We start from the raw sequence: 12,707 nt of genomic DNA on the forward strand, positions 1-12,707 counted from the left end.
ATATATATATATATATATATATATATATATATATATATATATATATATATATATATATATATATATATATATATATATATATATATATATATATATACATGTAAAATCAGAATAATATAATAGTTTTAGAAATAGTTGAACCTTTGGTGAAGGAATGTAATTGTTTATTGTAATTTTACACAACAGCATCTGCAATATCAGTTACATAACACAAGCTAAGCTGACGACATATGCATTTAATAACAGAGTAAAAAAAAAACACTACAGTGCTCACCACCACCTTTTTTGCTACAATCTCAGAAAATACTGGTATATAACTTTCCCAGAGTTCTTTCAAATATTGACTACTTTTGTAATCGCTTTTAATAAATTGTTGTCCAACGTGTGAAGTGTTTGTTTCCTCAGATGGTTGCTGCGAAGCAATTCTTGTGCTACATTAAATTGAGGTAATTTATCAGACCAAAACTCTCCTTAACCTATAATACTGAACACAATGGCATTCTCGTGCCATCACAAATACCATGTAGTTAAAACTGATTCATGTTTAGATTATCTTGTCAGTTTTGTTTGGATTTGCGTTGAATCCGTGGGGTGCGATAGATGTCCCTTTGCCATGACAACACCAAAAGTTTTTGTCATCTTCAGCTCTCTTTATAAAGTCTTTAAACAGATGTATGGTGCTGGGGAAAGTCTCCAAAATTGTTCATGCTCACAAAAATGAAATCTCAAAATCGTCTTCCTCCTGCCAAAATAAATAAGAAATGATAAAACAATAGTGCATAGTAAGCGTAGTGCTCAATAATGACTGTGAATTGATCATTGTAGGATTTATGATCCCCTCACCTCGCTGTCGGTGACATTAGACGCTGGTCTCTCTTTCTCTTTCTGTTTGTCATAGCTTGTTCGGTCCATAACTAATAAAGAAATACGGCTCCCTCCATTTTTCACCAGAGCAATCACATCAGCCAGACATTTCTCTTCTACATTTTTGCCATTAACTTCCAACACAACATCTCCCACAGCCAGTCCTGCTCTATGTCCAGAACCTCCAGAACCCACCTACAGCAGAAGGGAAATGTCAATCTTACAAAACTCGTCTGCGCTTGTGAGCCCAAGTGCTTGAGAGGTACAAAAGTGCTGGTTCCCACCTCACTGATGAAAGTCCCACGTCTCTGTGGGAGAGAGTCCAGACGAAAGCCGAATCCAAGAGGATCTTTTTCGACAGTGCAGAGTCTAGAACCGCTCGAGCCGTTGTTTCCCTTTGGAGATAGCTCAACATTTATTTCCTCCATTTTTTTCTCAGCTGTTTCGCTGTCACAGAACAGAAGAGGAGACAAGCCCAGCTGTAGGAAGAAAACGAAGAATGGGAAGTAAATGTGGTGTGACCATAAGTTACGGTGCTGGGAAATCTGTTGTTGAACTCTGTGCCGATCCCTTAATTTGCCAATCGTCTCATTTTAATTTAACCCTTGTGCGTGCGAGGACTGAGGCAAATGATACAAGTTTTACGTGTGTGGGGTCGGTTGGACCCCATTTCTACATACAAGGGTTATGGGAAACACACTCTTCTGCAAAGTAATAGTTATTCAGTATCAGAGTAACTATTGTCAGTTTCACAAAGTTTCTGTTTGGGGTTTGGCAACTTTTTACAAGTTTTCTGTACAGCCTATTTAAAAAGTATATTAATTGTTTGGATGGTTGGTTAGCTGGTTGGTTGATATGCTGGGCTGTTGGTTGGTTGCTCTGTTATTCTGATGGTTGGTCAGTCATTTTTATTTGGTTGGTTAATCTCGAAATTGTCTTCCTCCTGCCAAAAATAAACAAGAATGCATAGTAAAGAAGGATAGTGCCACGTTGGTTAGTTTATAGTCCATTTTCCTCATTTGTTAGTTGCTTGTTTGTTGGTGGATTGGTCAGTTGGCTGTTTGTGTGAGGATGTAGGTTTCTGTGTTGTTTTTTGGGGGTTAATTTAGTACCCGTGGCTGTGTGTTTTGCCCTTGATTGCCCTTGCCTTGTGTCCCCTGCTCCCTGTCGGATCCTTGTTATGGTTTGTCATATGTCGTGTCTCTGTCCTCGTAGTCTAGTTCTGCTCCAGTTGCTACCAGTGTTTCAGTTCCTTGCCTTATTGCTCACCAGTGCTGCCTGGACTTTTTGTACCCTTTGAGATCACCATTAAAATAATCACTTTGCACTTCTACCTGCCGCATCCATCCTCACCACCATCAACCCATTTCATGACAGTTTTGAGCTTTAATTGTTTGATAATACGGTTGAATGATTATGGTTGAATCATTCAACCATAAAATTAGTAACCCAACATGTATTTCAACTAGTGATCTTTTCAAGGTAAATCCTGGCTACTGGAGAGGCAGCAGCCACCTAACAAGGTCAAGCAGGTCTAGAATATAAATGGATCTTCAGGCACTTTGTTGTTGGCAGTTTGTTACAAATGTTAAATGGCCTTCTTATGATCTATTCTTAAACAGCAGGTAACATTTTAAATATCCAGTCAAAATCCATAAAGCCTTTCCACAAGCCCGTTGCACTATTCCTTTAGGTCAGTTCGAGAAATTACAAGAAAGTCTGGCTCTGTAATTTAGGGATTACCCAAGACTTCTAGACCCTGTCGAGAATGAGATAAGGGATTCTCACCTGGTTGTAAAATCCTAACCCAGACTGGCTGATTGTGGTGATGAAGACCTGCTTTCCACTTAGTCTCACTCTTTCCACAATCTCATCATGTCTGAGCGAATCCACTGACTCTCCATTGACTTCCAGCAGGATCTCTCCATCCTGCACACCTGCCCTCTCTGCTGGACTGCCGCTGTCCACCTCACGCAGAACATGATCTGTTGAATAAAACAAACCTAAACCTCAAAAAGGCAAGCAAGGTTCCCTTAAATTTGAGCTTGCACCATTTTCTTCCTCTCACAAGTGTTTCCCGATGGTGTCTTCTCCAGCCGGAGAAGAAATCCATATCCTTCTGGCCCAGAGATTAGGCGGAGCTTTCTGGCTCCGAAGGGTAGTTTGTTGGGCACAGCCATGGCGGGCAAAATGGGCATCTTCCTCTGCATGTAGATCTTCTCACTCTCACTGTCTATCACCAGGATTGTGATGCTATTTCCGCATTTTTTCATCTATGACAAAACGGAAACGATCAATTTTGAAATTATACTACTATACAGTATTTAAACATCATCTCACGTAGCACAAACCATTCGACTGAGGGCAGAGTGTGTAAGGTGGGACACCATTACTCCGTTCATCCACACCAGGTGATCTCCCTTGCGGACTCCAGCCTTTTCAGCCGCGCCACCTTTCACCAGGTTCACTGAGAAGCGACCTTTCTCTCCTTCGTTACAGACACAGGCAAATCAGCCAACCTCAACATAACAGCTATCTGATCTTGAACATTGGACCGGTGGTGATTGCCAGAAGATGACTTACCTTCCAAGGCAGTAAAGTTGATACCTAGACCTGAGCCAGGCTCCTTGGTGATGTGGCAGAGTCTGGGTGGCTTGCAGGGTTCTTCGTTGAGGGTCCTTGACAACAATCTGAGGTCCTGACCTCCTGCCACAGCCTGCTCATACTCCTCGCCGTCCAGCACCAACATGCATAACAGCTGTCCACTAAGCTTAATCTTCCTGGCAACCTAATAGATCAAGATATAAAGTACGATTTGCCTCAAGTCAAGAGTGAGTGTCCTCAGGAGAACGTGGTCTTACCTCAGCGTGGGGAACATCATCAACGTAGCAGTTGTTGACCTCTAGTAGTCTGTCTCCATCTCGAAGGCCACTGCGTGCTGCGATGCCCCCTTGCACCACGTTTCTAATCACGTGTCCATTACGATCTCTTTCCACCCGCAAGTTGAAGCCATAACTCTCCCCGTCTTCTCTTTTAAGAACACACATGCGTGGCCTGGGAATCCACACAGAGTCTGATTTAAAAGAGGAAAGAATGTTCAGTTTAAAAGGACAAGTCTTCTTTATGGTATGCTTTACAGCAGTTTGAAAAAAAAAAAAAAAAAAAAACCTTCATACCTGTGCAGTCTGTGATGATCATGGCAGGGTTATCAATTCCCTCTTTTGGATCAAATGTAAATTTTCTTTAGGACAAGAATGAATGAAATGTAGATGAAATGTCAAAGTCTTCCAGTTTACGGCAACCCTGAAATGTTCATGCTAAACCAAGTAATACTCTGCTTGCAGATATTGTAATAGGATGCAAAAAGTCTTCTTTCTGTTCAATCCTTTTTCTGGTTGTTACATTCTGTGAAAAGAACTAGTCAAATTGCCTGACTAAGCCATTTCCCTTTCAATTAATAATAACCCAATAAATCTTAAATAAGAGCTGGGCAGTAAATTAGTGTTCAGAATATATTATAACAAATGGAACAAACAAGAAAGGTGACTTACTCTGTCAACATGACGACTTCCAGCACACCATGAAAATCAAAGAACACATGAGATGAATGACTTTGGCTGCATGAAACTCACATTATAAAACTCCTTATCTGCACATCTCCTGATGAAAAGATAAGGGGATTTACATAATACAGTTTACCTTTTAAATTTTTAACCAGCACTTTCAAAATATAACAGTTTGCAATACTACATACACACACACACGCACACATACACACTCATTACACACACTCATTACGTATCAACCATGATATGATAATGCTGATGTAACTGCTGGACCATAAGGCTCTGGTTATGTCTACCTAATAGCAAAGCCTCATTCTTACACGACTGGTCATATCTAAGCTTTCACCAACATACATGGTGACTTTGACTAACAAGTCTAACTCCATAAAACTGGGATTGACTTTATTTCGTAGTCTTTGGTCTTTGTCCCTTCTAAACACCTGGAGAGATTGCAAATTATATACTCTGTTGGAGTAGCAATGTCCTAAAATATACCAGGAAATATCTGGATTTAGACTGGAGCTATGCTCTCCAGGTGGTGGGGTTAAACACCACCAGAACTAATTCATTCAGACAGGTGTCAGCACTGGCTCATACAGGGCGTTTTCTGCTTAACAACATCTGAGCCATTGTGCACTGAGCAAGGTCATTTCACTGTGGAACCATAAGCTTCTACGAATGCTATCTGGATTTTCTATGACACACCAACATGACACTGCATAATATTAAAATCAGTGGAAATTGATACAAGATTTTTATGTTGTTGTTTTTTTCTTTTTATGCAAATTAAAATATGAAAAGTGCAAAATGCATTTGCAGCAGCAGCCGTCTGAGTTTGTAAAAAAAAAGAAAAAAAAAGAAAAAATTCCACCCAGTTACAGTTGGAAGTCTTTCTGGATATGTCCCTGCATAGCTCTATTTTCAACCCCCCCCCCCAGTCTTTGCAAAACAGCTCAAGTTCAGTCAAATTACACAGAGACCATCTGTGAGCATCGATTTCAAAGTCTTCCTGCAGATTATCAATTAGATTAAAGCTGCAGTATATAACTTATAAAAGATGCTTTTTTTTATATATATATACTTATTAAAATTATCATCATTTCATGAGAGTAAGTCAGATAATCTGTGAAAAATCAAGCTTCTCTGCCTTCTCTCAGTGCTCCCATTATTAATTGCAGAATACACCACTCAGTCAGAAACAACCAATCAGAGCCAGGGGGAAGGTCTTAGCGCTGCTAATCACTTCAGTGCTCACTGTCTCCCCTGGCTCCATGCAGCGTTACAGCTGGTTCAACACAACATAGTTTGTTATCAATGCTAAGGCTAGGTAGCATGGCCATCGATGATGACCGTTTTCCTGGAACGGTAAGTTGCTTCTCCACCATTAACACATTGAGCAACATTGATTGACAGCGCTAAAACCCTCCTCCTGGATCTGATTGGACGTTTTTTCACCAGGAGTGGTGCATTTCTTCAGCCTAATATTAGTTTTCTCTTTTTAATAAATTTGCAAAAAACTTCAAAAACTTTGCTCCACATTCTCACACAATGGAGTACTTGTGTGAAGAATCTTAATGAAAAGATTCATTTAATATAATTTGGAATAAGGCTGTATCAGCTAGTTAGTCAGTCAAGTTTAATTGGTTATCACACTTCAGTAACGAGACAGTTCAAAGTACTTTAGATCATAAAACACAAGAATAAAAAGTCATAAAAACAACATGCAACCAAATAAACTTTACATTTTGACAAGTACCATCATCAGAATTGTACACATCAAATATGTTAGTCAATGTTCAATTTATTATGGTTCAAAAGGTGGGTGCCTTGATTTAAAGGAATTCTGTATTTCTGCTGTTATGTAGTTTTCTGGAAGTTTATTCCAGATTTGTGGTGCATAGAAGCTGCTTCTCCACATTTGGTTCTGGTTCAAGGGATGCAGAGCAGACCAGACCCAGAAGACCTGAGTGGTCTGGAGGGTTGATACAACAACAGAACATATTTGCTGTATAGTGGTGCTAAACCATTCAGCTATGTATAAACTAACAACAGTATTTTAAAATCTATCCTCTGAGCTACAGGGAGCCAGGATTTTGAAAGGAATGATGCTCTTTATCTGCCCAATTTTAATGAGAACGCGAGCAGCAGCGTTCTGGACCAAGCTGTTTGTTTTGTGATGAGGACGATATGTTCAGGGAATGTACGGCGTTATTTTCCCACCACACACAAAGTTTTGCATGTTGGCCAAAATATTTGAAAATCGTTTCTGAACAGAACATACAGAACGTGTATGCTGTGTCATCCAGACTTGGGTTGCTCTTTTGACATTTTACAGTTGCTCCTTGATCCTTTTGAGCTTTCATGGAATAACTGGAATTTACACTGAGATGAAACTACTCACATTCACTAATTAATTGACTTTTTAAGACAGTTGATTGCCTGAGATTCAATTTAGGGGTATCCAGACTAGAAGTACTGTATATTAATCTTAGGTAATCCACCATGTTTTACGGTTGTTTTGTTTGTCACATAAAAATTCCCGTAAAGAGCATTAAAGCTTGTTCCTGCATTGTGACAAAATTGGTAACAGTTGGTTCAAATACTGTTGCGAGGTGCTGCGGACATTTGTATTTGTCTTCCAGATGAAAGGAGATGATATGAAAATGCCAGCAGTGTCACACTGAGCTGTCACTGTGGCCTTATCTATCAGTCCAACATGGTGTTGAAACAAAATTTCTGCCTTCCTGACAGAGCTAAGAGTTTCGAATGCTAAACAATGTTTGGCTCTTTCAGCAGATCAGTGTCACTCCCCTCAGGCACCTCTGGACAGCTAATGGGTCACTGTTTGCTTTTCCTCTCATAAACCTCTTTTTCAATCCTTATGTAAGGGGGAAGCCCAAATACAATGATAGCTAATAATGTGCACAGCTGGGGAGTTTGTGCTTTAAATAGGTATCACTTAAAAAACAAAAGTCCAATTAGCAACGTGTAAAAATATTTTTTCGGCAACTGTGAATGTAATCAGTCAATCAAGTGAAACTATGTTCTTTTTCAAGGCATTATTCCTGTGCAGCACAATCAGAATAATGGGGAAACGAGCAAAAAGAACGCTGCCTGGTGAACATAAAGGGGGGTATGAAAAAAAAAATTAACAAACCGGATAGACATAAATGGAATTATTGATACAGTAAAGCCACAAGACAAGCATGTAAGAACACCAAATAAACTCACGCCTTACCTTCACCTGAGCTCATGCTGTGCTTCTGTCACGTCAGGTCAGCAAACCCTCACCGAGAGACGGACCTTTGTGGTTGTATGTGCAGAGACTCCTCCCTCTGAGGGTTACTGTTTAATCAGACTGGGACGTTTTGAGCACACATGTCAGTGTCACATTGTTCTGTAGACAAAACGCACCGGACGCTTCAGGGAAAGTTACAGATCATTGTTCTGCCGCAGTTACAGAATTACAACCCAGAGTGGCTGTCAGGGTCAGGGCCTGTCTGCTGCCTTCATGATGTTGATTTTTCACAAACGTTCTCTAGCAAACATCTGAGGCCTTGAATAGGCCCGGAACTGTTCAATTTAGTCTAGGATTAAATTACAAAAAAAGTGGATTGTAGTATCTGCTTCCAGTTTTGCGTCAAGATATGTACAGGAAATGATCTAAACTGTCTCGAATCTCATTTTTGCGTCGAGACGGGAGAAGGATAAAACGCAACGTAAGCCTAGAACTGTTGAAGCGTGAATAAAGATCCTGACACAGAAAGAAAACAATAAACAATATGTTGGTTTATTATCAGCTTAAGTGGGACATAACTTGGCCCAGAAACATCAAACTTTCCCTGGAACATTTTGAGGTCAAAGAAAACACATTCTTTGTGAAAGAGGGTTACAGCTGGCACAAGCAGCCTCCTCATTTCACTGAGCACGAGTTGTTTCCTAGTGGATTCATTCTGTTGCTGATCAGACAATCAAACATGTAACCAACAGAAGCCACAGCGAAAGAAAACGTGAATGGCTACAAAAAGAAAAGTAAAGAAAACGTGTTTTCTCTGTAGCTTGCAAAGGGATACTAAGCCAAATGTTAATGAATGTGTAAATATAAGCTGTAAAAATATCTTTAAAACCCTAAATTCCTAATTTTTTTGTTCAAGAGTTTATGAAGATGCATAAAAATTAACTTAAACTGAATTTATTTGAATTGAATATTGATATAGTAAAGTTTGTTGTTTTTTTTAATGAAAAACATCATTTGTGACTATATCACTTTTGTAAAACTTGACCAAATTATTTCACATGGCAGAGCATTTTATATAAAAATCATTGTCTTTAAAAATAGTAATAAAAGTTACAAGTTCACAGAGATGGGTCTTTGATGGTCAACAGCACAGTACAGACAATGATATGGTCTAATTTAAATTGGGAAGTGTACTTTATACTGTAGAATTAGAAGTTAGTATTTTTGTTGAAAATTCTTCATTTAAGGTTGATTAATTCATCCCGCCACAAGATGGCACCAAACTCCAAACTAAGTCTGGTCATCGGTGACACGATTGCGTTTCTCTCTGTATAAATTACTTGAATATATTTGAAGTTGATTAAACTATGTTTTCTATTTCTTGGCTAAAGTGTATGTTTATTAAAGGCAAGCTGCTAACACATAAAATATTCATTTAGCCTGAACATGCAGCTGTAGCCACATGCTAATGATTTTCGAGCCTGTTTCTGTTCGTCGGTAGTTTCAGATTGACTAGTTTCAGATTTTACATCAAAATTCCATGTTTATATTGGACCTTCTCAACTCTGACATTAATCCCCTCTGCCAAACTGTATTTCTGTATGCTTCAGAGTTGAACAGGGCCACATACACATAGTCAATTAGTAACTTCCCTTCAACCAGGATTCAAAGGTTAAGCTATATTGGGCTGCATATGACTGAAGAGGAATGGTACAATATACCGGAAGTTCAAAAAGATTGATTTGAACATTTGGCTATCCTCAATATGTTTTGGCAATGACAAAAGTGTTGAGTGTTTTAGACTTGATCATTTTGATGTTACCATTTTTCTATACAGAAGAATAATAAAAATGTTACATAAGATTTAAAGACTTTTATTTGTAACCCCATCCATTCTTGTCTTATTGGTGTGAGTTATTTCTTGGCTTCTGTCTCCATCTGCTTTTAAAGAGATGACCCTGTGTTTTTTCTTGAGACATCACCTTTGCGCTTTTCCCTGGTGACACAGCGTTCCATCATGCTTCAAAATACACATTATAACCACGTGAATTGAAAAACTGATATTTGAGGACATTTTGGTCCCAGTACTTCTTCATGGTATTATTTCTGGGCACCCCAGACGTGCATTGCAGGCAGGTGCTTCAGTGTTGGTAGAATGCAAGAATCAAAGTGTAATCTACAGTAAAAGGGAGGATTTATCAGAGATCAGTCTTCTGATGCTCATCCTTGAACTCTGTAGAATTTCAGTCTGTCCTTGAGGTTTTATTGGACAAAAGTGAGTCCTTTACTACCCATCTTGTCACGAGACGGTAGTCTAAAAGTCTCTGACTCAATGTGCATACAGATACTGTCTCTGCTGAGTGTCAACACTAAGCTAGAGCAAGTTTTGTTTATTTGTCCAGCCATGGCAAATCATATGGAGAAGCTTATTGCCCACATGTGGCAGTGCAGTTTTGCACTAAGATATCCAAAGAATGTCTTCTAATGCTTAGTTGACTTTATTCTTAATCACGACTGTATCTGGAATCAAAGTAGCCAGCAGCAACCCCAGGTAGACAGACACCAGACTACCACCCTACAGAGTAGCCATATGACATAGAGGCAAGTGGGCAGCAAAGCACACCCCCAGGCCTGTGAGGCACAGAGAGAAACACTGGGTACTAAATCCCCCATAACCGTCTCTGGCAGTCCACAACAGCCAGTACTCAGAGAGATCAAGGAAGGAAAGTCACCGTGCCATCCTACATGATCGGCCAGGCCCGGGGAGGTCTACAGACCAGTAACCTCACCGTGCCAGCTCACAGCCAACTTTTAACATGCCCAATAGCCACAGGCCTCAAGCCAGGAACCACCTATGCTTCAACATGGCATAAGCTCCCAGGAACAAAAAAGGGCCATGCTCCCCAACACACTCCCCCCTCACAACACTGGAGCATGCTTTTTCACTTAGCTAGGTCATTGTACCTGGCAATGACAGCATGTAGGCTAGTGTGTACTTAACAAAAATGACAAAAGTGAAAAAGTATCTGGGTGAATGTGTAGATTTACAGACAACTTTAATGACTAAATAATCAACATTCCTCTAATTATGGTCAGTGGAAAAGCAGCCAACCTTCCAAATCCAGTCCAAAAGCCAAGAGAACTAATCACAACAATTTTAAAATACTACAAGTAAGTCCTGCTCAATGAAAAATACAATATAAAGAAGTGTAGAGTGACTTGTGGCGACTCTATACAGTATTGCAATATCTTTCTAACATTTGCACAATGGAAGAGATGATAGATCTTCCCCAATTAACTTGAATCTGTAAGATGACAGACAAAAAAGAACTGGAAAAAAAGGTTGGCCTTTTTGCTTAATCTGAACCTTCTTAACAGGGAAGAAATGGATGTGAAAAAGAGAGAGTAAGGGGATAAAACAGAGAACAGAGGACCCATTAGGGCTTTTTTCATTCTTGGCAGTCCCACTCAGTCATCCTTGGTGGTATCCTCTCAGCCAAAGGAAGATGCAGAGCTCCCATCTGTGCTTTAATCCTGGCCAAAGCACAGTGGAGTACTGTGGCAGCCAAAAGTCTGTATAGTTACTACTGGATATAATTCACAGGATTTGCTGCCCATCTATCAGATCTAAGCCTGGCTACACATTGACCTTAAGGACAGAGACTATAAAACTTCAACTGCACCTCTCGTTTTTATTAAACTTGAAGTTAAAACCTGCCAAAGGAAGCTAGTGCAGCTTTCTCGTAGAGAGACCGAAGGTGACACACATTGGTTCTCTGTGAGTGTCTGTGTCTGCCAGTTTCCTTGGCCTGTGAATCCATGGCAACAGCAGCATGAATGGGCCATTTGGGGCAGCCTTCACTGGACGCTGCATCTGAATCACACTCATTTAATGGGTTGAATAAAAAGCTTATGCACAGGTGATGATAAGGTGAATTACAATATAAGGCTTGGGTACAGGGGGGAAAGATGAGTCATGACTAACGTTTTTATTTCAGGATTTCAGTCCCTTGGCTAGAAGATGCAAAAAGATCAGAGGACATATATTTAGATGATGTAGATATTTTTTCGTCCACTAATAAGTCATCTTTAATTTCAAGTATTATTGCCAGTGTTGTCATGGCTGATAAGTCTCTTTGACATCAAATGAAGAATTGGAACACCACCTAGTGTATGGAGTGGCAGATCAAAGTTGCAGTCCTCTTTTTAAGTAGGGGGCTTGGAGAGTATGTTTCAACTTGGCATAGAAAGTAGAGCAGCTCTTTACCCTGATGAGTTTTGTTGTTGTTTTCCTTGTACTTTCTAGATGTGGAGAATGCTTACTACTATGCAAGCCGAAATATTTTGTGATGGACTCTGCAAGCTTGTCAACTGCACTGTTTGCTGTGCTCGTGGTCTTGACATGAAGCTTGTCTGGTTTGGTAAATTTGGGGTTCCAAATACATACAAGATTCTGGATGAAAACTACTGAAGTTATCTTCTTCCACAGAATGACTCGATTCAGCTTTAAAAATAAGATTTTTTAGAAAGGTCTGTTATCTGGGAGGAGCTCAAAGTAGAACCACTGCTGTTTCACATCGAAAAGATTCGGATTCAGCTCAGGTGGTCTGGACATCATATGAAAGGGCCTTCTGCTCTTACCTGTAGAGAGCGTGTCCCATGAGGAAAAGTAAGCATTTTTGTCGAATTGCAGAACTGAGATACTGAGATACATAAGATACTTTATTAAGTTCTTATCATAAAATCTGCAGGGTATGTTTTGTGTTGATTTTTGCTCAAAAATGCTTGCTGACCTTTCTGACCTCTGTTGATGCCAGTGCTGAAATACCACAAATGTAGTTGTCAACCACACACAGATGACAAATACCATGTACTCACTTTCCTGCAAACTCTACTTTTTCAGAAGTCACGACTGCTGGGTCATCAAAATAAGATCTCTACGAATGGATCTCAGCAGTCAGTTATACATTGTGTAACACTGTCACATCCTCTGCCAAGAAAAATTGTGGATGTAAAAAAGGGAAACGAGTACTACCAAG

General features: G+C 39.7%; 1 protein-coding gene across 1 annotated transcript; it reads right to left on the reverse strand.

Annotated features, from left to right (window-relative positions):
* Nucleotides 1-142: 142 nt before the first annotated feature.
* nherf4b (NHERF family PDZ scaffold protein 4b) lies at nucleotides 143-7,866 on the reverse strand. Its single transcript, XM_088012293.1, has 11 exons — nucleotides 7,669-7,866; nucleotides 4,416-4,524; nucleotides 4,041-4,105; nucleotides 3,726-3,937; nucleotides 3,448-3,652; nucleotides 3,216-3,352; nucleotides 2,933-3,137; nucleotides 2,653-2,849; nucleotides 1,149-1,343; nucleotides 844-1,059; nucleotides 143-742 (listed from the first exon to the last, which is right to left on the reverse strand). The coding sequence occupies exons 2-11, from the start codon at nucleotides 4,424-4,426 to the stop codon at nucleotides 710-712; spliced, it is 1,476 nt and encodes a 491-aa protein (XP_087868419.1). The 5' UTR covers nucleotides 4,427-4,524; nucleotides 7,669-7,866; the 3' UTR covers nucleotides 143-709.
* Between the last annotated feature and the right edge of the window lie 4,841 nt (nucleotides 7,867-12,707).

The sequence above is a fragment of the Poecilia mexicana genome, unplaced genomic scaffold (assembly GCF_051168715.1).
Source record: "Poecilia mexicana isolate PSO_F unplaced genomic scaffold, ASM5116871v1 scaffold_14, whole genome shotgun sequence".
Taxonomy (NCBI): Eukaryota; Metazoa; Chordata; class Actinopteri; order Cyprinodontiformes; family Poeciliidae; genus Poecilia; species Poecilia mexicana.

What these genes read in the sequence shown, in the direction of transcription:
- nherf4b (XM_088012293.1), bottom strand. An exon ending in ACTCTGCCCTCAGTCGAATG is followed by an intron (nt 3,138 to 3,215) that starts GTTTGTGCTACG and finishes GTTTTGTCATAG; the next exon opens with ATGAAAAAATGCGGAAATAG. An exon ending in CTAATGTCACCGACAGCGAG is followed by an intron (nt 743 to 843) that starts GTGAGGGGATCA and finishes TTATTTTGGCAG; the next exon opens with GAGGAAGACGATTTTGAGAT.